We start from the raw sequence: 20,458 nt of genomic DNA on the forward strand, positions 1-20,458 counted from the left end.
GTTTTCTCCTTCGCGTATACAACAAAACGGTAATGTGCCCGGCAGTGCTGCAATATTTTAATCCGGTTTTTAACGGGAAGTGCCCGCATTGTGTTTGCGCGTTATCGGACACGTGCCGCATGGTGTGGGCATGTGCCCCTAACCCTGCTTACCCCCCTTTACCCTCACCTACTCGAGAGATCTGGGAGGCTGCCCTGCTCGGCAGCTCTACGTTATGCAACCAAAGAGCTCTCGTCGCTATGGCCCGAGCTGCCGCAGAAGCCACAGTGGTCCCGGACTAGAGACCCCTCCTATTATTTGTAAGTGACTGGCCCTTAAGGCCAGTTACCACTCTCTCTTGTAAACAATCATCAATAAATGTTTTTCACCACCACCACTGGTGGGCTTTACGCTTCCCGCTTCCTCTGCGGCTGAGATCACAGATGCAGCGCCGAAGATCTGTGGGTACACTCGAAACATAAATGTAGCCGCCGCACTGGCTCAGCGGTTATGGCGCTCGGCTGCTGACCCGAAAGACGCGGGTTCGATCCCGGCCGCGGCGGTCGCATTTTGATGGAGGCGAAATGCTAGAGGTCCGTGTACTGTGCGATATCAGTGCACGTTGAAGAACACCAGCTGGTCGAAATTATCCGGAGTCCTCCCCAGGCACCCTCATAGCATGAGTCGCTTTGGGGCGGCAGACACCCTTAAAACAAACCTAGACATAAATGAGTAAAAAGAGACTAAACTGTCCTCTACAGCACACCTTTTTTTTTTTTAAGTGAGTGCGCTATAGGGCAGCTTACTCCCTGTTTACTTCCACATATAGCCCTACTAGAGCTCGTGTTCAGAGTGTAGCGCTGCTGCTTCACGGTGTTCCAGTCTACAGCGACTAGACGTGCAGGGTCCTTAGAGATACTGTTACGGACACTTTAGTATCATGCACGAAGGCCGAGGGCCCTGCTCTGCGTTTCCATGCGAAGCATGCTTCGCGCATTGGCGAAAAATAAAATAGCTTACAGTTTGAAATAATTTTTGATAAGCTCTCTACCGAGGTCCTCTGAAAGCATGACTGAAAGACTATTTTGCAGGTCACGAAATTTCAGTCCAAGTTTTATATATGGACAGAACCAGCCACGAGAGGCGTTAGCGTCGACTAGGATCGAAGTCGAAGCTGCGTGGCGCCTCTCCCGAAAGGAATTCAAGTAAAGGAGCGGCTTCCCGCACACTAAAGTTATTTTATAGAGCAGGAAGCCGTCGCAGAACCTTGGCATATGGAGAGGAATTGCTGCTTAAGTGCACCAGGAAAACCTGAATAAGGCCTCTTAATTACTGCGACACCACGAATTTTTTTTTTCATTTTTTGCGGTTCATTAAACAGTAAGAAACGTGTTCAGCAGCACTGACCAGCAAGCGACTCGCTGGGGAGAAAGCAGTGTAAGGAGAACCTGCACCACGTATGTATATATCGCCATTGGCGTTAGGGTAGGCGAATAAATAGCAAGATAGTAAAAAAAAATGCAGAAGCTGGCTGCGTTTCTTCATGACGGAATCCAAGTTTCCACTTCGAACTTGTGAGAGGCCGGTCTTTATAAGGCAGTGTTTCTGACCGGCTGCACAATACTGGCCTGTGTTACGTTACAACAGCATCGAAACGGCCCTAGCTGAATTGGAAATGTTAGGGTCACCGGAAAATATGCCCTCTCTGCGCTCCCCTTGTTCGGTCCCGCATGCTTGAGCTAGAGATGTGTTTTGGAAGTGAAAACCGCGTTCCTGCTGGAGCGCGCAGCGGCACATTACCTGCGCCGCTTCTGACGTACGTAGTTTGCGAAAATAAGCATTGCTATTTCCGACTCCCACCGCTGCAGATAAAACTTAGTGCTGAGCTGGTTGGTGACGTCTTCGAAAGTGAAGGTAGCGCTATTAGGAAGACCACGGGGCAAAAGGACGACACAACAAAGCAGAACTCTTCTTCACTCCGCAGTAGACGTTTAAATTATTGCATTTTGTTTTAAGGTGGACATATCCGTTTGGAAGAAGTAGATTTTCAGGCGAACGATATCGTACGGCACTTGCTACCAGTTCTGGCGAGCATGCCGCGTCCAATGCACAGATTTTTTTTTCAAGCAGAAATTTTTTTGAACAGTTATCCCATGAGCGAACGAAATCTGAATAGTCTCTATTTCGAGAGAGATATATGAGACTGTTATGAACCACCCGCTGCAGTGGCTCGATGGCTTTAGCGTTCGGCTGATAAGGCGAAGGCCGAGGGATCGAATCATGGTCGTGGCGGCCGCACTTTGATGGAAGCTAAAAGCAAAAACGCCCGTGTGCTGTTCGACGTCAGGCGCATTAAAATCCCCAGGAGGTAGAAATTAATCCTGAACCGTCCATTAAGGCGTTCCTCACAGCATATATATCATCGGAACGTTAAATTCCCGGCCCATGCCATACCATACCATATCATGCCATACCATACCATACAAGGTTGTTGTAAACGGGAGGGACTCAATGATTAGCAAGTTGAAGAATCGAGAAGCGAGGTTATGGGAGAGAGAAAGTACGTGAAAGGCACTCTAGTATGTTTTGGTGCCTGATACGTTGTTACTGGTTGCAAGAATGAAATAAACAAAGGCGTGAGAAAATGACAGAAAGCACACAAGACGGAAAGAAAGGAGCACCGACAATGGCAGCTTGCACTAAGCGGGGCCAGCTTGCGCAGCTTGGAAGCAAAAGGCGCATTTTTATCGCAGGCAGTTTCATCAGTGCATTTCCATGTACTAAAACAACTTCGGGGGCGCCGTGCACGTAATGATAAGCTCCAGATTAATTTCGACCACCTCGGGTTATTTAACGTGCACTGGGATCTAAGTACGGTTTTCAGTTTGCCTCCACTGAAATACAGCCGACGAGCTGACCAACCCATGAACTCGTTCTCAACAGCCGAACCCCACGGTGGCTCGCAGGCAATTTCTTAAACAAGGTTTCGCCCTGTATTTTTTTTAATGCATTATAGCATTAGTATTGCCATCCTCGCAAAAAGTGGCTGTCGATATTGGTGTCAGTTTGAAGCCTCGGGATCAGAGTGGTGAGAAGGAAAGGAAAGGAGCAGTGACTGTCCCCCTTCTGGGTGTACGCCTAAACTGCGCCATTAGGGAAGGGAGGGTGCATGGCTTGGGAAAGGAGCCCGCGCCTTAAAATCCCAACACTGTGTGAGCGTTAAAAGTGGAAGGGATAAAAGTGGGAATGACGTACGGAAGAGAAAATGAAAATCGGTTTTTAGCAAAGGAAAGGAACAATGGTGATCTCATTTCTCGGTGGAGACATCAAGCGCGCCGTGGAGAGGAGGGTAGAGCTTTAACGCGCTGGCATTACTAGGTTCATAATGGTCAAAACCCGGTGTCGTTGGTGGTTTGTAGACCCGATGTAAGAGTGTGAAAAGCTCAAAACCACCACCGAGGAGGAAAATTAATGGCTAGGGATATCTGATCTGAGCTCCAATCGAACCTGGATATATTTAGCTCGAAAAAGATCGCGAAACAGTATGATACATCAGTACATAAAAATGGCAATAGATAAGCCACTCTGTAGCCTAGAAGCAAGAATACTCTGCACCCACACTAGTGCATCGAAGCCGCAGCGGCCTGTTCTTTGCAACAATAGCCACTGCCAATCACAAAATGTTTACTCCTGCTACCAGTATGCCGTAATTACAATAATAATTCACATGAATTAAGGTGCAGTTGGTTTTTGCAACTTCTTCCTCGTCAGCGAAACACGTCCGGTAAACGCCGCCGCTATATACCGGCTTTATAGTTAGGTTGGCTACACCGCATGACAGCTCTGTGGCGTGGGTGCAAGAGATCGACGACCACCCTTCATGCACACCCCACGTTACCTCGACACAAGGTGTCACAGCGCTAGCGCTGACAGCAGATGACCAAGGCCGCGCAGCCGACCCGTCTCGATCTGCGCGCGTATAGTGATCGAAGAGGGCCGTAAGGAAAAGCGCCATTGCAGGAGCGCGGATACTGCGCTACAATCAGGGTTCGATATATCCGGGCTCGACTAAATAATGAATTGTAAGATCAAAACTTTAATTGTCGTTGGTGTGAGGTAATTCAGTTCGTCAACATAAATCGGTCACACAATCGGAGTCGCAATGCAAATGCCCCTTGGCATTAATCACATTGCAATTGGTCGTCTGTTAATTACTTACTTTTTCTAAGTACCGCTAATCAGTTCGACCGTAATGAGTACATTACGGCTATGTTCTGCGCGTAGCACGCAGGCCGAGGCGTTCTGTTGGGAAGAGAGCTCGATCGGAGCAAACACCAGCTGCTTTCTCATATGAAAAAAAAACAACAAAAATTGCTGGTGGTTTAGCTCTGTTTAACCCTGGTCGAAAGCGAAAAGCTGCATCTCCCTGGGTACGTTTGTGGTCGAGCGACTGGCGGTTTCCATAGATATACTGACACACACCCATTGGTAGGGATTTTTTTATTTGTTAAACATCTTGCTTTCTTCGAAACGACATTAAAGGCGCTCACACAAGACATATATTGTTGGACACCTCAACCGCGCCGTAAGGAAAGAGATAGAGGGAGTGAGAGAAGAAAGGAACAGAGAGGTGCCGTAGTGGAGGGCTCCGGAATAATTTCGACCACGTGGGGATCTTTAACGTGCACTGACATCGTACAGCACACGGGCGCCTTAGCGTTTTGCCTCCATAAAAACGCAGCCTCCGCGGTCGGGTTCGAACCCGTCAACTCCGGATCACCTCGGCGGACACCTGAGCCACTCCGTAAAGGAAGGGATAAAGAAGGGAGTGAAAGAAAAAAGGAAGAAAGAGGCGCCGTGGTGGAGGGCACCGGAATAATTTCGACCACCTGTGAGACAGGCGTCATTTCCTTTCCTTAAAACCAAATTTATTTCAATTTCCTTCCCTTTTTAATTGGTTTTTGGGGAAAGGAAATGGCGCAGTATCTGTCTCATATATCGTTGGACACCTGAACCGCGCCGTAAGGGAAGGGATAAAGGAGGGAGTGAAAGAAGAAAGGAAGAAAGAGGTGCCGTAGTGGAGGGCTCCGGAATAATTTCGACCACGTGGGGATCTTTAAAGTGCATTGACATCGCACAGCACACGGGCGCCTTAGCGTTTTGCCTCCATCAAAACGCAGCCGCCGCCGCAGACAGCGCGATTCGGTTTTCCACCGAGATGTGTGAGACAGGCTTAATTTCCTTTCCTTAAAATCAATTTTCATTTCATTTTCCTTCCCTTACGGGCGCGGTTCGGGTGTTAACAGAGATATGCGAGACAGGCGTCACCCCCGCCGCGGTGGCTCAGTGGTTAGGGCGCTCGACTACTGATCCGGAGTTCCCGGGTTCGAACCCGGCCGCGGCGGCTGCGTTTTTATGGAGGAGAAACGCTAAGGCGCCCGTGTGCTGTGCGATGTCAGTGCACGTTAAAGATCCCCAGGTGGTGGAAATTATTTCGGAGCCCTCCACTACGGCACCTCTTCCTTTCTCCTTTCACTCCCTCCTTCATCCCTTCCCTTACGGCGCGGTTCAGGTGTCCAACGATATATGAGACAGATACTGCGCCATTTCCTTTCCCCCAAAACCAATTATTATTATTATTATTATTAGACAGGCGTCATTTCTCATGGTTTGACCTCTACCTACGTTCAAGGTGAAACTTGCGGCCACACTGACCTCTACTTACATTCAAAGTCAAACTTGCGGCCCGCTGACGGCTCGAAAAGCTGGCGTAGTGAAGCTTTTCGCTTCAATACAAAACAGAGCGGTTGCCATCGGCTGCGGCAGAGCTTTGGCGACCCGCCGCGGTGGCTCAATGGTTAGGGCGGCTGGCTACTGATCCGGAGTTCCCGTGTTTGAACCCGACCGCGCGACTGCGTTTTGATGGAGGCGAAACCCTAAGGCGTCCGTTGGCTTTGTGATGTCAGTGCGCGTTAAAGATCTCCTGGTGGTCGAAATTATTCCGGATTCCTTCACAACGGCATCTCTTTCTGCCTTTCTTCTTTCACTCCATCGTTTATCCCTTCCCTTGCGGTGCGGTTGAGATGTCGCGAAAATGCGAGACAGATACTGCGCCATTTCTTATTTTCAGAGCTTTAGCGCTTTTGCAACGTTTAGAGGATTGAACTAGCAACAATGCCTTAGCGACGGTAGGCAACACTGCGATTCGCGTCATATGATTTGTTTTTTTGCTTCAGCGCGGACGTCATAGCGTTCATCGCGTATTGCCGAGGAATCTGAGCTGGAGGTTGATAACTGCGTGCGCCGCTCCCACGGTGCGGTATCTGTTGTTCTTTCGATAGCACCGAGCTTGTCACAAGAGCCCCACATGCCACTACGGACGCCACGACTGTTATGAGTGGATCGCAAAGGCCATGAGTCTTGAGGATCCATTTTTTGTCGTTAAAGAGTAAGTTCCCTGTATGCTCACTACCTCTAACATTTTGCCGATTGAATTTGATGTGACTTTCTTGTTTCATGTATTATGAAGGGAGGTTAGCCGGCCTGCTGTATTTCGATCACATTTATTTTTGATTTCTAGCCACCTTGCGTGTGAACCGGACGGTTAGGATTGGGAAGTAATCCGACAGCAAATTTTCGCTGCAATGGAATTCCGTTCCGTACATCTGCTGCGCAGGCTGTTTTATGTTTCTTGTCGTCTAGCGATGCTTTATTCTTGATTCATCGCGGAGCGCTGCAGCTGCTGTGATTCGCATTGTGTGCCGCGAGCAAGGATGTCTCAGTACGTGATATCGACTCGAGAAAGCAAAAATCAAAAGCAGGAAGCATTTGATTTCAGCACTGAAAATTGTCTGCTACAGGTCTGAACTTTCAGTGCCGCTATTTTTGCGGGTAGGGAGGCCTGTTCACTGCCATGTTTCAAAGTGGAAATAAGCTAGGAGGAGTCTATACTGTTATCGTTCAGCTTTTGTTTTCGAGCACCTGTGTTTCAAGAAGGTGCGATAACTGGGAAAGGCACACAAAGGCATTCTATGGGGCGTGAGATTAGGCAGCGCTTGTTTCCACTGCTGTAACCGTGCGCCCTGCTTTCGTCAGGCGTTGTCCGACTTTTGCTTGTTGGACGAATACAAATGCCACTTGAAGGTTTGAATGTTTGTCTAATAGAGGAAACTAAACATTTGTTGCAGCTGGCCACTTGTGTATGGTGAACTAGTATTGTTAGCGTTACTTAAGTGGCTTTCATGCCGAGGATAGTTTTACTGTTATTTTGATTGACTTTTGTAAGTATATCGATGTAGGAGCTATACATGTGTCACCTTACTACCCTTTCATGCTTGATTCCTGAAGTGTATGTATGACTATGTTTTCAGTTTTTTTTTAGGCAACAGCAAAATGCATTGCAAATCTTAAGTGTGGTTGTGGTACTTGCTCTGATGCATGTTACACCTTGTCTTCAGTGAAATCGTCAAGGCCATAGCCAACAACAAAACACTGTTTGAGAGGTGGAACCAATACCAAGACCCATCGAGCTTACCAAGTAAAGAAGATATTGACTGGACCACAAGTGAGCTCCGGAAAGGACTACGCAGCATAGAATGGGACCTAGAAGATCTTGAGGAGACTGTTGGTATCCTTTTATTTTATTATGGCATTCCTCATGATGTGCTAAAGCAAAGTAGTCATTTAGGTTACTGTTGGCTTCCCTCATTTGTGTGTTGTTCATGTTTTGTGTACACATGCCTGTATTAAAGTATTGTGTATGTTTATGGCATGTGTTTTTATTTCAATGTAATGCTTAAAAGCTGAAAAAGCATTGTCAGGTGGGCTGAGTTTGCATATATTAGTCATAGATTGCATGGCTCATGCCAGGCATGTTTTGCAAATTTGTTGTGATGCACTTATTTATGCTAGTTACAAAATTTGTAATCTCTGCAGGCCAGAAGGTACACCCGGATTGTGAGGCATGATGTAGCATTGGGATCTAAATTGATATTGGCTATCTGGGGCTCTTTAAGGCGCACCAAAATCTTGTTACCAGGTGGCTTTGCGTTCTGCTTTTATTGTAGCATGGCTTCCATTGCCAGGATGAAACCTGTAATAAGAGCTTTGCTTTAGAGCACCTTAGTTGCCGAAATGGGTTTTGTTCCCACAACTGAAACATAGCTCCAAACATAGGCTGCCTTGTTCAGCACTGATTTTTATGGCATTGCTTGGTATGCTTATTTTATTAGTGATGGTGATGTTGATGTAGATTTTCCTGTAACTTGTCATAGTTGGTAGGAAGTTGTAGGAATTGTCAATGAATAATTACATATTCTGGAGTATTCAGTGCTGCAGTGTCTTAATTTTATTATTTACTAATACTGCCAATTTTTTAACATGTGCTTGCAAGAAGGGCTTTACAGTAAATAGCTCTTGACAATGCAGCACCAATAGTGCCAGTTTGGTTTTTGTTATGAGCTCTTTGTGAGAGGTGCAGAAAGGGTGCAATGCATTGCATGTATTTGTCTCAGCCACTTATTAGCATTGCAACATTCATGACCGAGCAGTTCCTGGGAGTGGCAAGTTCACATTTCTGTGACATGTTATTTGAGATGTTAAATCTGTCAAAATGAACTGTTTGAATATCTCGCCTTCTTCAAAACTTACAGGTAATAATGCCAATCATGGAGTCATTATTATGAGCAGTCAGATTAGCTATCTTCTTAAGTCATATAATGTGTTGACTTTTGTTTTAAAATTACTGCAAGTTAGAAGTTGCTAAATTAGTTTTAAAACAATTTGTGAGCATCTGAATATGCTGTCAACTTTTAAAATATGGCACCAAGAAAATAGCATGAAATTGTGAGAAGTTTCTCAGTCTTCAATTTTAATGCATGATCCCTTGGAAATTACCATTGCAACTAATAGGATGAAACATATAGGCACCGTTGTCTTCACTTCTGTTTTGTCATGTCTTCTACGCTCTTCCAGCCCTGATATGTACCATGGTTCCCTGTGTTTCTATGTAATATCGTTATTGATCACTTGATGCTGGCAAATTCTATTTTTGCAATTTCCACTGGTGGCAACACTGTTAACTGCTCATTAAGTTTAAGTAGGTGAGCAGTAGCATTATTTGTGAGTATTCAAGTAGTTTTGTTGATTTCATACTTGATTCTAATGACAAGATTATGGCTGAATGATGCGAAGAAAGAATGCTAATAATTGTTTGTGGCACTTTTTGCTTTGCAAAAGTGCACTAATACCTTGCAGCATTCTGAAAGCTGATGCTGGTATTGGCTAGTTTGGAGCATGGTATATGATGCCGCTTGCAGTTTAGAACAGCTGTTGAATGACTGGTGCAGGGGGAACTGGTCTATTATTGGGCAGTGGTTCCATATTCAGAAGTGAATGCCAATGACAAGTTGTTTCTTTGGTCATTTAGCTTTGTTTGCTCTGTCCATAATTAATTACCACAGGCTTTACCTTTCTGAACTCTTCATGGTCTAAGTCAGACGGAGTACGGTCATTTGTCTGTTGGGGAGGCGAAAGTTGATTGCTCGTTTATTCTCGGTTATTTACCCACCGTGATGACTCAGTTGCTTTGGCATTCAGATCCTGATCCCAAGGTCTCTGGATTGAACCCTGCCCCAGTGGTCGCACTTTAATGGAGGCGAAATGCAACACGCCTATGTGCTGTGTGATGTCAGCGCACATTAAAGAACCCCATGTGGTCTGAAATGAGTCCAGAGCCCTCCGGTACGGTGTCCCTCATAGCATACATGTGTCACTTCGTGACATTAAACCCTACATACTAATACCAACTGCCATATACACTTGACTAAGGGCTGCGCTCGTGCGTGGGCTGCTCCCCCAACTTGGGAGCCAATAATTTGAAAATATGAATGGCAAAGAGCTGCTGCATTTCACATGTATACATTTCCTTGTGTGGCAGCCAAAGAGGTGTTAAATGACAAGAGCTGCCCACTGATATCATTATTGTCATCTTCTAGCATGCACTGCCGTGCAGGTCTGTGCTATTTAAAGCAAAATTCAGGCACCTGTACTCAGGAGTGGATGGTAACGGTCAACCATGAAGTGATGCTGACTGAGTCTCTAAGAAAAGCACCACTTAAGCTCGTCTGCACATGGATTTTGAATGCATGAATTTATGGAGTGTGATGTGCATGGACATAGTTGATAAAAGTTATAAGTGGATGTAATTGATGTAACCGACCATGACTTCATTTACATGAAGGTTGAAGAGCTGTGTCTGTGCAGTGGAGACAGCAATAACAAAGAAGAAACTTAAAGGTATCTGCTGCTAGGTGCCAGATATAATATCAGACTATATGGTACAATTAAGTAGTTTTCTTGGAATAAAGTTGCAAAATTGAACTGAAATGTGTCGCTTTTGTGCAAGGCGCACAGTTCGCCCGAATCGCGAAGGATGAACATGAGAGAAAGCACACAGGATGGTGCTGGTTCTGGATTTCTCCTGCTTTCTTGCTTGTGCTTTTTGCTTTCCTTCATTCATGTGCAGATTTTCCTGCTTCTTGATTTCATGCAAGCAGCCCATGGTTTAGGTGTTTGGGAGCACTAGATGCTTTGTATGCCTTTGCAATGCATGCAGTGTGTGAGCTCACTGGAAGGGCTGTAGAGAAATCCGAAGTGGCTGGGGCTAGTTGGCGATGACCGTGATGCATCTGCTGTTCTTCCGTCAACTGAGTATTCTGAGCATTGGTGTGTTGTGCTCACTTTGTATTGTAAGCTGCACTTCTTAGTGCAACCCCACTGTGTGAAAGAGTCATGCGTTACCAAAGAGCTGCGTTCTGCATGCCATTTTCACATCAGTTGGCATACTAATAAGCTAGGTGTCAATAATTATTTAAATATTTGCTAAAGCAAGATCATGACATGGAAGTACAGTGGTGCCTCATTAAAATGGACATGGTGTCCGACTAAAATTCGCTGTAAGACAAGTCGGCCACAAAACAAATAGTGAAGAGGAACGAATTATTTATTAGGAAAAAAATTTGTCATTAAGTCTGCTTCTTTGCACAGCTGTATGCAATGAAGTTAAAAATTGGGCAAAATCCTGAGAACTTGAAGTCCATAATCCTGGTTACCTTTATTTTTAAAAAATGCACTTTGAAGCACCTTGCGGGTCATGACACATGTGACGGAGTCTCTGTTACTAAGACTGTGTACTACTTACAAATGACTAGCACATATCTCTTCCCAGACAGACTGGAGGTGTTAGATGCATTGAAGTAGCAGAAGGTGATGAATGACCTCTCTTCACCGGCGTTCATACAATACCTCACAGCAAATGAAAAGGGTTTTTGACTGGGCAGTTGAAGGGTAAAGAATGAACTCACAAAAAAAAAAGTCATCACTAAGGCTTTTCAGCTCTTACCTGTCTTGGCACTTGTTCATTGCAAAAAAAACAAAAAAAAACAGGAAAAGAAATATCTGATTGAGAAGTCGAGGTCTTGTTCACATAGCCGTCGGTATTAGCACTACAAAAATACATAGGCCTCTGTATGCACTGTGCGTTCCCACCGTGCCGATTTTCTATACGGTAAAAAAAGCTTCAATATCAACAAGGCGCAAGTGTATTGAAAAAGTTACATGTCCAGAAAAATTTCAGGTCATCTGTATTATTGGGGCACGATTGTATATGGTTCTTGATACCAAATCTTTTTCAGCTAGTGGGTGGAATGTAGGGCAGTGTTTTTCTGCTCATGACGTCAGTGGGGGCAGTTATTTCTGTATGTGTAAATGTGGTTATTTTTATTTTCCTGTAGTTTTTCACAGTACTTCAGGCATATTGTGTTAGGTAGCATGGACACACAGCTGCTTCAGCATTGCTGCTACAGTCAGTCTGTTAAAAGAAGATTCAGGGCTGGCAGCTGCTGCACAATAAAAAAACAGTGAGGATTTGAAGCTGGGTGCTCACTTTTTTTTTCTACCTTTTGCCATACATCCTTAACTGCTGTGCTTCCAGCTATTGTTGAAAAAAATCCAAAGAAGTTCAAGATTGATGAAAAGGAAATCAAAAGCCGGAAAGCATTCATTGAGCAATCCAGGAATGAAGTAAAGGTTGGTTGTGCAGTTTTGTTTCATTGATCATGACACCTTTTCTGCATGCACGGATCCAGGAATCTGGATGGATCCAACGTTGGATCCATGTTGATTCCAGGTATCTGGCAACCCAGCTTGGTATGATGCATGGTTATACCAACAAGCTGTAAACAAAATTACATAGTATTTACGAACGTTCATTTCTGAAATCCTGCTTTCTTTTGTGAGAAGGTTAACCTAGAAGTTCCACATTCCACAATAGACCTAAGTGCTTTTCTCTGTACATCTTTACCCTTAAAAACGACACAGTAGTACTGGGCAGTGGAAGTGAAAATGCCGAAAATAATACCTTTAACAGCTGTGTGGTGGCATGGAATTTTGATGCAGCGTTTCAGTTTTGCTTTATGCATTTATTCCTGCTGTCGTTATCAATTGCAGATTGCATGTAAATGCCTTACATTATCATGACATTTTGTAATCTGCTTGAGATTAGATTCATATTGCCCTCTTGAGCAGTGTAGCAAAGCGCATGGCACTCTTTGAATGCACAGTTATGAAAGTGAGTCATTTTGTAGGCAGTCACGTGAAATGCACTTGTTAAGGGCATTTTTAAATGCACTGGAGGAATGCACTCTGCTAAAGTGTGCACTTGTAATGGGGCAGAGTGAAGTTACGTATAAGAGACCCCCCTCACCCTTTTTCGGTAAAATGTAATTTTTTTTTCATATCGAAAAGAAGAATTTCTATGAAAATTAGCCAATCTCTCCCTGCAATGTGACCTTCCTGAAAATGCAGTAATCAAGTACCAGAGTTGCAAATGTCAGTGGAAATCTGATGCTGTACCAAAACCATTTCAGGACGCCCTTGTGATTGCGAACTTCTGTTCACATTCAGAACTCTAAGCATGGCTTCTCATCTCTGTAAGCTTGATCGGCAAATGTTAGTAGTGAGCTTAGCGCACATACCAGTGTCGCAGGTAACTTTGGCCAAAGATTAAAAATATACCAGGGCACAATAGGTGAATGCAACTTCTACCATTTTGTTGACTACTGTATATGGCGAGTGTTTTAATATTTTGTTCAGATGAGTAATGAAATAAATTGGCAAAACTAACTTTTTAGCTATTGCTTTTCAGTCGAAAATTTCAGTACTGAATTGTGGAGTATCCTAGAAATACCTCTATTTCATCAGCTTTTATTTTTATATATGCTTCAGATCAGTTTTTTTTACATTGAAAAGGAAGCCCATCAAATAAGGAAAAAAAAACCGACGGGACATTCGGCTTGTGTGCCATTATACCAGTGCTTTCAAACGTGGAAGCCATCAGCTTAGCTGCGCATAGTGGTGCTACGAATAAAACAAAAGCAACGACAGTGCTTTGCAAAATTGAAAGTGACACCTGCTACCTACCTGGCGGTGTTCGTGCCGAAAACAGCAGGTGCAGTGGTTTGTGGTACCAATATGTGGGCCAATATACTATTAGTGTTCCTAGCCATTGGCCGGGCATCTCTCCTGTTGGAATTGCATGGAAATCACCAACTTCTTTAGCAAAGCATGACCTCAAGATGTAAATATGCCAGATGCGAAATGCTGGCCGATGGCTAGGAATGTGGCTTAGTGCTTCGGCCGCTAACGTAAAGCACCGCTAAGTAAACCACCGTGCCAGCTATTTTTCACACTGAACACGGCCAGGTTGCGGCTTTTACTTTCAATTTGGCCACCAGTGCTCACGTCAGTTTTTGCCCGGTCATATTTGCAGCACCATCTCACACGGCTACATTCACGAGTCCCACGTTTGAGAGCACTCTGGTGGCACTTTGCAAGCAGATTGCCGCATGCTTTTTTTCTTTTCTTCATATTTCGAGGACTTTCTCTTGGACGTGGAAAAAAACTAATCTAAAGAAGCGCATATCAAAATAAAAACTGATAAATTAGAGGTTTTCTGGGGATCCTCTACAATTTGGCATTAGAAATTTTGCCTCCCGGGATGTTAATATCTTAAAAGTAAATTTTTTTCAATTTATTAAATTGCTCAATTCAACAAAATTTAAATATATGTACTCTGACATTATTATATATAATGGTCAACAACATGGCTGAAGTTGCGTCCACCTATTGCACTGCGTTATATTTCTAGACCTTAGCTTAAGTTAGCTGGAATACCTGGGATATTGGCCCAATGTTATCTTGGCTTAATTGTGCCACACACTACTATGCACTAGACAGAGGCTGCCTTGTTGCTGTTGTGCATTCCGTGTTGCATTTGTAATGCAAGAATGTTCTCTGAGTTTACTGTGCAAAGGCCTGGCAGGTTTAGTATGTATGTGGCAGTGCTTCGAATGCAGATGGTAATATACGATATGTCAGGAAGAACTGAGAAAAAAACGCACATAGATGCTCTAGAAGGGGTGAGTGTTTCTTTTTAACTGCTTTGGTTGGTGAAATTAAAGATACCTTAGTGTTGAAATGTTCCAACGAAAACTTGATTTCTTTCTAGCCAGCAGCTCAAAAGAAAGAACACTAAATTTTTGCTCCCAAAATTTTAAATATCTTGAACCTAAAGAGCCCAACTTGTGCATGCATTTGACAGTCCCTAAGTGTGGTATGTGCAAGTCTGCAGTTTTCGTGCCTTGTAATCGTATTGTGGCTTTTTGTGCAGCTCTGAAATCTCCGATGATCTTTGTGTGGGTGGTTTGTTGGGCGACAGGTTTAGGTTTAATCTGATCACATCATAAAGGCCCTGTTCACATTTTTGGCTTGTGATAGTTCTGGTGAATTATTTTTTTTAATGGTTGTGTGCTCAATTTTTCCTTTGTTCAGGCAGCAATGGTAACTAATCTGAGGCTTTGGCACGTGTTGTTCCGTAGCGCTTTGTATCTACCGTAAAAACCGGGATATAGGTCGGACTTTTTTCGAAAAACCATGGTGGAAAGTTGACCCCTGTCTTATATACTGGTCATTTGCGGAAGAACTACGGAAGTCTTGCAACAATGGGCAGCTGAACTCAACAGCGTGCCTCTATCACCATCGCCATCAGCAGCAGTGCCGCCATTTTGCGTTTCCTTAGTTGCAAAGCTGTTTTGGTTAAAGGCTGCTTTTTCACATTTTGTTTCAAAATGAGCGGAAGCTGACGGTAATTCACCGTCGCCTTCAAGAAAAACGCGATTGAGTATGCAGAAGCTCATGGCAACCTGGCGGCACAGCGCGAATTCGGTGTATCCGAAAAGAGCATTCAGTACTAGCGGAGGGAGAAGCTGCGTATTACAACTTGCAGCAACCAGAAAAAAACATCAATTTGTGGGCGGACCGCAGCGTGTCCAGAATTGGAAGGAAAGGTCGTGCTGCATGCAAGATGGCTGCCTGTGACTGCTGAATGCATCCGCGTGAAAGCGGTAGAGATGCGGACCGCAGCGTAGCCAGAATTGGAAGGGCTTTGCTCTACGGCGCTGTACTTCTGTGTGCCAAAAACAAACACGCGGGTCGATGGGCGTGCGATACTGTTAAAAAATTGGTTGGTTGTACATACGGGCAGCATTTAAATGAAAATAATTTAATAAATACTGTCACCATTGTGCAACCTGTTGAGTCGCACTTGTTTCAAGGTAAGGGTGTCTTTCGGTACTTTTTTCATTGAAAAAGATTTTTGTTCATTTTTAGAATTGGTTAGTTGGGGGGTCAACCTATATTCCGGTTTTTACGGTAACTCGGTGAAGTTCAGACAAATCAAACATTGGTGGAACCAGTATGACTTGCTAGTTTGTTTTGAATTGTAGCCAGAGCCAGTGGCTAATGCATGTGTGTCTTGGAATTAGCCAGAGGCTTCTTGCACAGCTCTGCTGTCTCATGAAAGCACTTGCAGGTTTTGAGATGCACATACTCTTCACTTCTGTGGTGGGCGAAGAGGGTCAGAAGCAAGCCGAGCTGTCACTTTGATCCTCATTTGGTTTGCAAAGGAAATTCTTTTCTATTCCTTCAGTCTCATTTCTTTTTTGTGTCTGCGTGCATGTGCAAGAGAGGGATAGCCACATGCATCGTTAGAAAGGCAAGCTTAACATACTTTTATGCGTGGTCAGGTAGGCAATATGAAGTGACTGCTACATAGAGTGCATTTTACTGTGATTTCAAGGGAATATATTGGCATATTTATAATGCAAACTGGAAACTGTGGGATGCCAAATAAAGGTTACTAAATACTGAGCCTGTCGACACTAAACCTGGGCACAGGCTCTTGTGTGTTGTGGACTTGTTCTACCAGTTGCCTTGAAAGCAGGAGAGTTGCATCTTTTGCTGAGCTCGTATGTGCAGAAAATCGTGAAGCTATTTGTTTGGCAGGTTATTTGAGAATGAGGTGAAAGCTTCCATTGGAATTATTTGTTCAATGATGCATTAGTTAACAGTTCTATAATCTGAGGCAGTTTTTGGCTGCAAGCAGCTGGCTTTTGCTTTAGGGGGTGGTGCCATGCTTTCTCCAAGCGTAAGCCACTTAGCATGCCTTGCAAAGAATATAGTCTCTGCCCCCACACAATACCTATGCCGAAATTACAGCTGAAATATCTGAAGTTACTGCTTTGGGGGCCAAACGATGCTGTTAGCTTTCATGGTTCTGACCTCGCCATGCAAGTTACAGCAAGTCTTGTGCTTATTGTGGTACGCAGATGACTGTGTATGAAGCTTGTATCCTGCTTTGTGCATCGTTTGCCATTAAAAAGTAATGCAGAAATAAAACTTAAACTAAAAATTAAACATTGCAATTAAGTTAAGAATTTATTATTTGAGATTGGAGCTCACCTGTTATTTTCATTTGTGCAGTGTATGAAAGAAGCAATCCTTGAAAGCAAGGCAAAAAATAAGAGGATGAGACCATCCAGTATGGTAAGAAACCTTTCTTATCACTTCGCGTTTGCATCCTGAAAGGCTTTTATGATGTTGTGTGCCTTAACAAGCCATGTAATAACTTTTTCTTTCACCTCATTTTGCTTATTGTACATATGGAGAGTTAGGGGAGGAGTTGCTTGGAGCAGCTTGATGTATCCAGCGCCATGAGTGAGCAAAAGCAGTAGATATTCTGTGGGGTTGGTTTGAGCCGTTCCCCCTCCTTTTTTCTTTTTTTTTTCTCGATATTCACTCAGCATTTTGTGCAGCATGGCCGACAGCCTTATTAAAGGGGTTGTGAAGAAGCTTTGACACCATGAGTGAACAAGTTCGAATTGTGATCTGCACATGACCATTTTCATTGGAATGAAGTTTTACAGCTCTGTGCTTTGCAGGAAATTGAACTGTTTTCGTAAAATATTGTGGGCTCATTTGGTGTTTATTTTCCTTTCTGCTGCCTGTAACAACATGGATTTGCTGCGATACAATTCTTGAAAGTGCTCTGTTACTGGCTGTGAGGGACTGAGAAAGCTATTTATTCCTGAGTACCGTATTTTCTGGTGTTTAAGTCGTGCTTTTCTTTCTGAATTTTTCGTCGTGTGTGTCTTATTCAGTGTTGCAGCTTATATATGACAAAAATGACGCACCACTGCGCAATTTCTTTTGCTGCGCCCAGTAACTATGTTTTAAAGAAAATCAATGCGTGAAAGAGAAAAAAATGAAGTTACTTTTTAAATGTTGTCTTGTGAATAGAATTGCATAATCTCACAACCAAATTGATTGTGGCGGTGCACTCTGCATGCTGTCGCCATCGCATCAAGTTTAGCTGGTCCAGCCATATTCTTGATTGACAGTTACGATTTCAGCTGCGTATCCGTTTGGCTATGGTTTGGCTTAGTGCACATAGTGTGTTCTTGCTCAACGTGACACCACTTGCGAGGCGAAGGAGCTATGATTCAAAATTCAGATTGCATGCCATTGAATATGTACTGGAGATTGGGAACCAGGCAGCAAGTAGACAGTTCAATGTGAGTGAAAAAATTATCTGGAACTTGTGCAAAGCCACAAAAGCACTCCAGTCGATGAAGCCAACAAAAAAGGCAGGCCACAGAAAGATGGTATGGTGGTCAGAGCTTGTGAGTCATCTATGCTCAGCAGCTGCCACAACTGAGTATTTTCGTCTTCTATCTGACATAGAGATCCTCACCGGGTTTTTATAGTGCTTGCTGAATGGTGCGATTTATAGACCGGAAAACATGGTACGTACGGAATAAAACATTGGCTGCTGATAGTGTAGGTTTGCTGCAAAGTAGAACAAAAAAACAGTGAGGTGCTACCATGACATGGTGCTTCAATACAGCCTGAAACCACTCAAATGCCTGCAGAAGCAAAGTGTGTGGGCAAGGGTGACTGTCAGGGAAGGGGCCACGGCAGTGAGCAGGAAACAAAGTTAACTTCCTCAAAGGTCTGTGAGTAATGACTTAATTTGTTAAAAAATTCAGGTATGGGAATTCATTTTACAGTGCAGTAGAACAGCCAGGCAACAAATTTAAGAACTTGATGTTGTGCATAGGCCTGCCAGTACATCTGTCACACAGGTGCTCTCAATTCTGCTTGAGGCGATGCAGGTTGATCAGATATTGCGTGGTGTGCATTGCTACAAAGACATTTTCTAGCATGCTCAGCTCTTATCTATAATAAGGGATTAATTACTCATTGGCATACACCCAAGCACAGCCATACGGCTACAAGGAAAGCTTTACAGCTTCCTCAGAAACTTTGTAGTTAAAGAAAAATTCGTCCTGGTCGGGGTTTGAACCCGGGACCAGCGCTTTACCAGAGCAGTCGCTCTACCAACTGAGCTAGCCGGGACGGCAAGCTTATGGTAGGGCGAGAGCGAATCGATCAAAAACTCGAAGCGGGAACAGTGTTGGTCAAACATTGGGTGGATGCCACCCAACATTTGGCTTGGGTGGATGCCAGTGAGTAATCACTCCCTTATTACAAATCTACTCCACCTTGGTGGTTCCCCTAAACATTTTACCAACTCTTATCTGTGGAACACCTTAGCAGTAATTGATGGAAACAGTCTGTGTGGTGCTGTGTTGCACTGCTTGCATAGTTAGTGCGTGGAAAGCCATGAAAGTGGGGTCGTTGCCGGTGCGTACTCATGTGCAGTTCAAAATGGCTAACATGGGAGCAGCAATTACAGCAATATGATGAGGTGTGACATGGCAGGAAAATGCTGTTGCGAGCAGTATCCCTGTTGCTGAGGGAGCCACTTCCATGTTGGCAATGCTACTAGGGTAGCAGACATGACACCAGGTCGACAGCAAGGTGTACTGTTCATTGTTGCCATTCAGCGCTTCAGTGCTCTGAAAAAGTGAACAGCCTTTTATAATGGAAGTTGCTACATAGAGTCACTGATAAATGAGCAAGCTAATGCTGTGACCAACTTTGCATCAACTGTTTAAATGCAGCATTATATTATGGATTGAGCAGCCATGCACTGTACAATAAGCATTGGTGAACAGGATGTTGGTTGTATTTCTTAGTTTTCCTGTAATGTATAGATACAGAATGTGGGCTGTGAAATACTGCCTGCGTTATCAGTGAACGAAGGCACTATAAATCAGTGTGCCTTGATTTCTCTGTATTGTATGTCCAGGGGAGAGCCCTAAAATGTTGTCTCATTTCAGAAAGAGTGAAAAGTGTGATATTAGCAGCAATTTACTCCCTTTTTCTATCTCCTTGTCATTGAGAGGTCTAGGGTTCTGACAAGGCAGTCACATTGTGGACATGGGTAACTTTTCATGTTGCTCGCCTGACTTTCATTGTTAGTCATTATTTGTATTTGGGTCTTCATTCTGTTTCCAAGGTAGTTTCATCGTGTACCCGTATCAAACATCCAGCTGCCAGTGAGCACCTTTAGTCGTTCTCTCTGCCTAGCTTTTTCTTTCTGCCTGGACTCTGGTATCACGTCTTGCATGATGCACCCTTTGTCATCAGCTACACTGCCATCTGTTGTCTTTCTCGTGAATCCCAGCTGGTGGGAGCACAGGCATATGCGAAAGGCAGATTGCGATTTATACTTTCAAGCCTGATTGAGGGCTGCTGTTAGATGCCTTGGGCCCATTGAGCGACTAAGTACCTTTATGCACTCCACTTCCTGTCCCATTTGCACCTTTTTTTAATGTACATGCCCATGTACACGGGTTGAACCCACCATAAGAAAATGTAAAGAACTCTGGCCCGCCCAGACCCTCCCTAGTTCTGCTTCCTTTCTTGTCTGTACAAAAATATATCTGTAAGCTGCGGCATACTGCTTTGAATACGGGTTGCACTACATGGCTGGGTAAGTAGTAAACACGTCTGTTAGCATAGAATTGAACATGTATGGTGGCAGCTTGCTTCATTTGCACTTGAAGAGTTTGATGCAGGGGAAGTTCATTGTGAATTGAAGATTCCTGTGTGACAAGGGTACAATATTTTGCATGTCTGTGGCAGTGTTTAACTGATAGTATGCTATGTGCCTGCA

General features: G+C 44.1%; 1 protein-coding gene and 1 non-coding gene across 2 annotated transcripts in view; both read left to right on the top strand.

Annotated features, from left to right (window-relative positions):
- Positions 1-5,311: 5,311 nt before the first annotated feature.
- On the top strand, positions 5,312-5,383 carry TRNAS-ACU (transfer RNA serine (anticodon ACU)). The gene has a single exon. It is a non-coding gene; the product is annotated as a tRNA-Ser (tRNA).
- A 798-nt stretch (positions 5,384-6,181) lies between these two features.
- Positions 6,182-20,458, top strand: part of LOC144115580 (uncharacterized) — a 54,076-nt gene continuing 39,799 nt past the window's right edge. Inside the window, exons 1-4 of the mRNA XM_077650004.1 lie at positions 6,182-6,427; positions 7,437-7,606; positions 11,972-12,066; positions 16,858-16,920. Of these exons, the coding sequence (XP_077506130.1) occupies positions 6,393-6,427; positions 7,437-7,606; positions 11,972-12,066; positions 16,858-16,920 (363 nt within the window). The 5' untranslated portion in view covers positions 6,182-6,392. The remainder of the gene's footprint in view (positions 6,428-7,436; positions 7,607-11,971; positions 12,067-16,857; positions 16,921-20,458) is intronic.

Source organism: Amblyomma americanum, chromosome 1 (assembly GCF_052857255.1).
Source record: "Amblyomma americanum isolate KBUSLIRL-KWMA chromosome 1, ASM5285725v1, whole genome shotgun sequence".
NCBI lineage: Eukaryota > Metazoa > Arthropoda > Arachnida > Ixodida > Ixodidae > Amblyomma > Amblyomma americanum.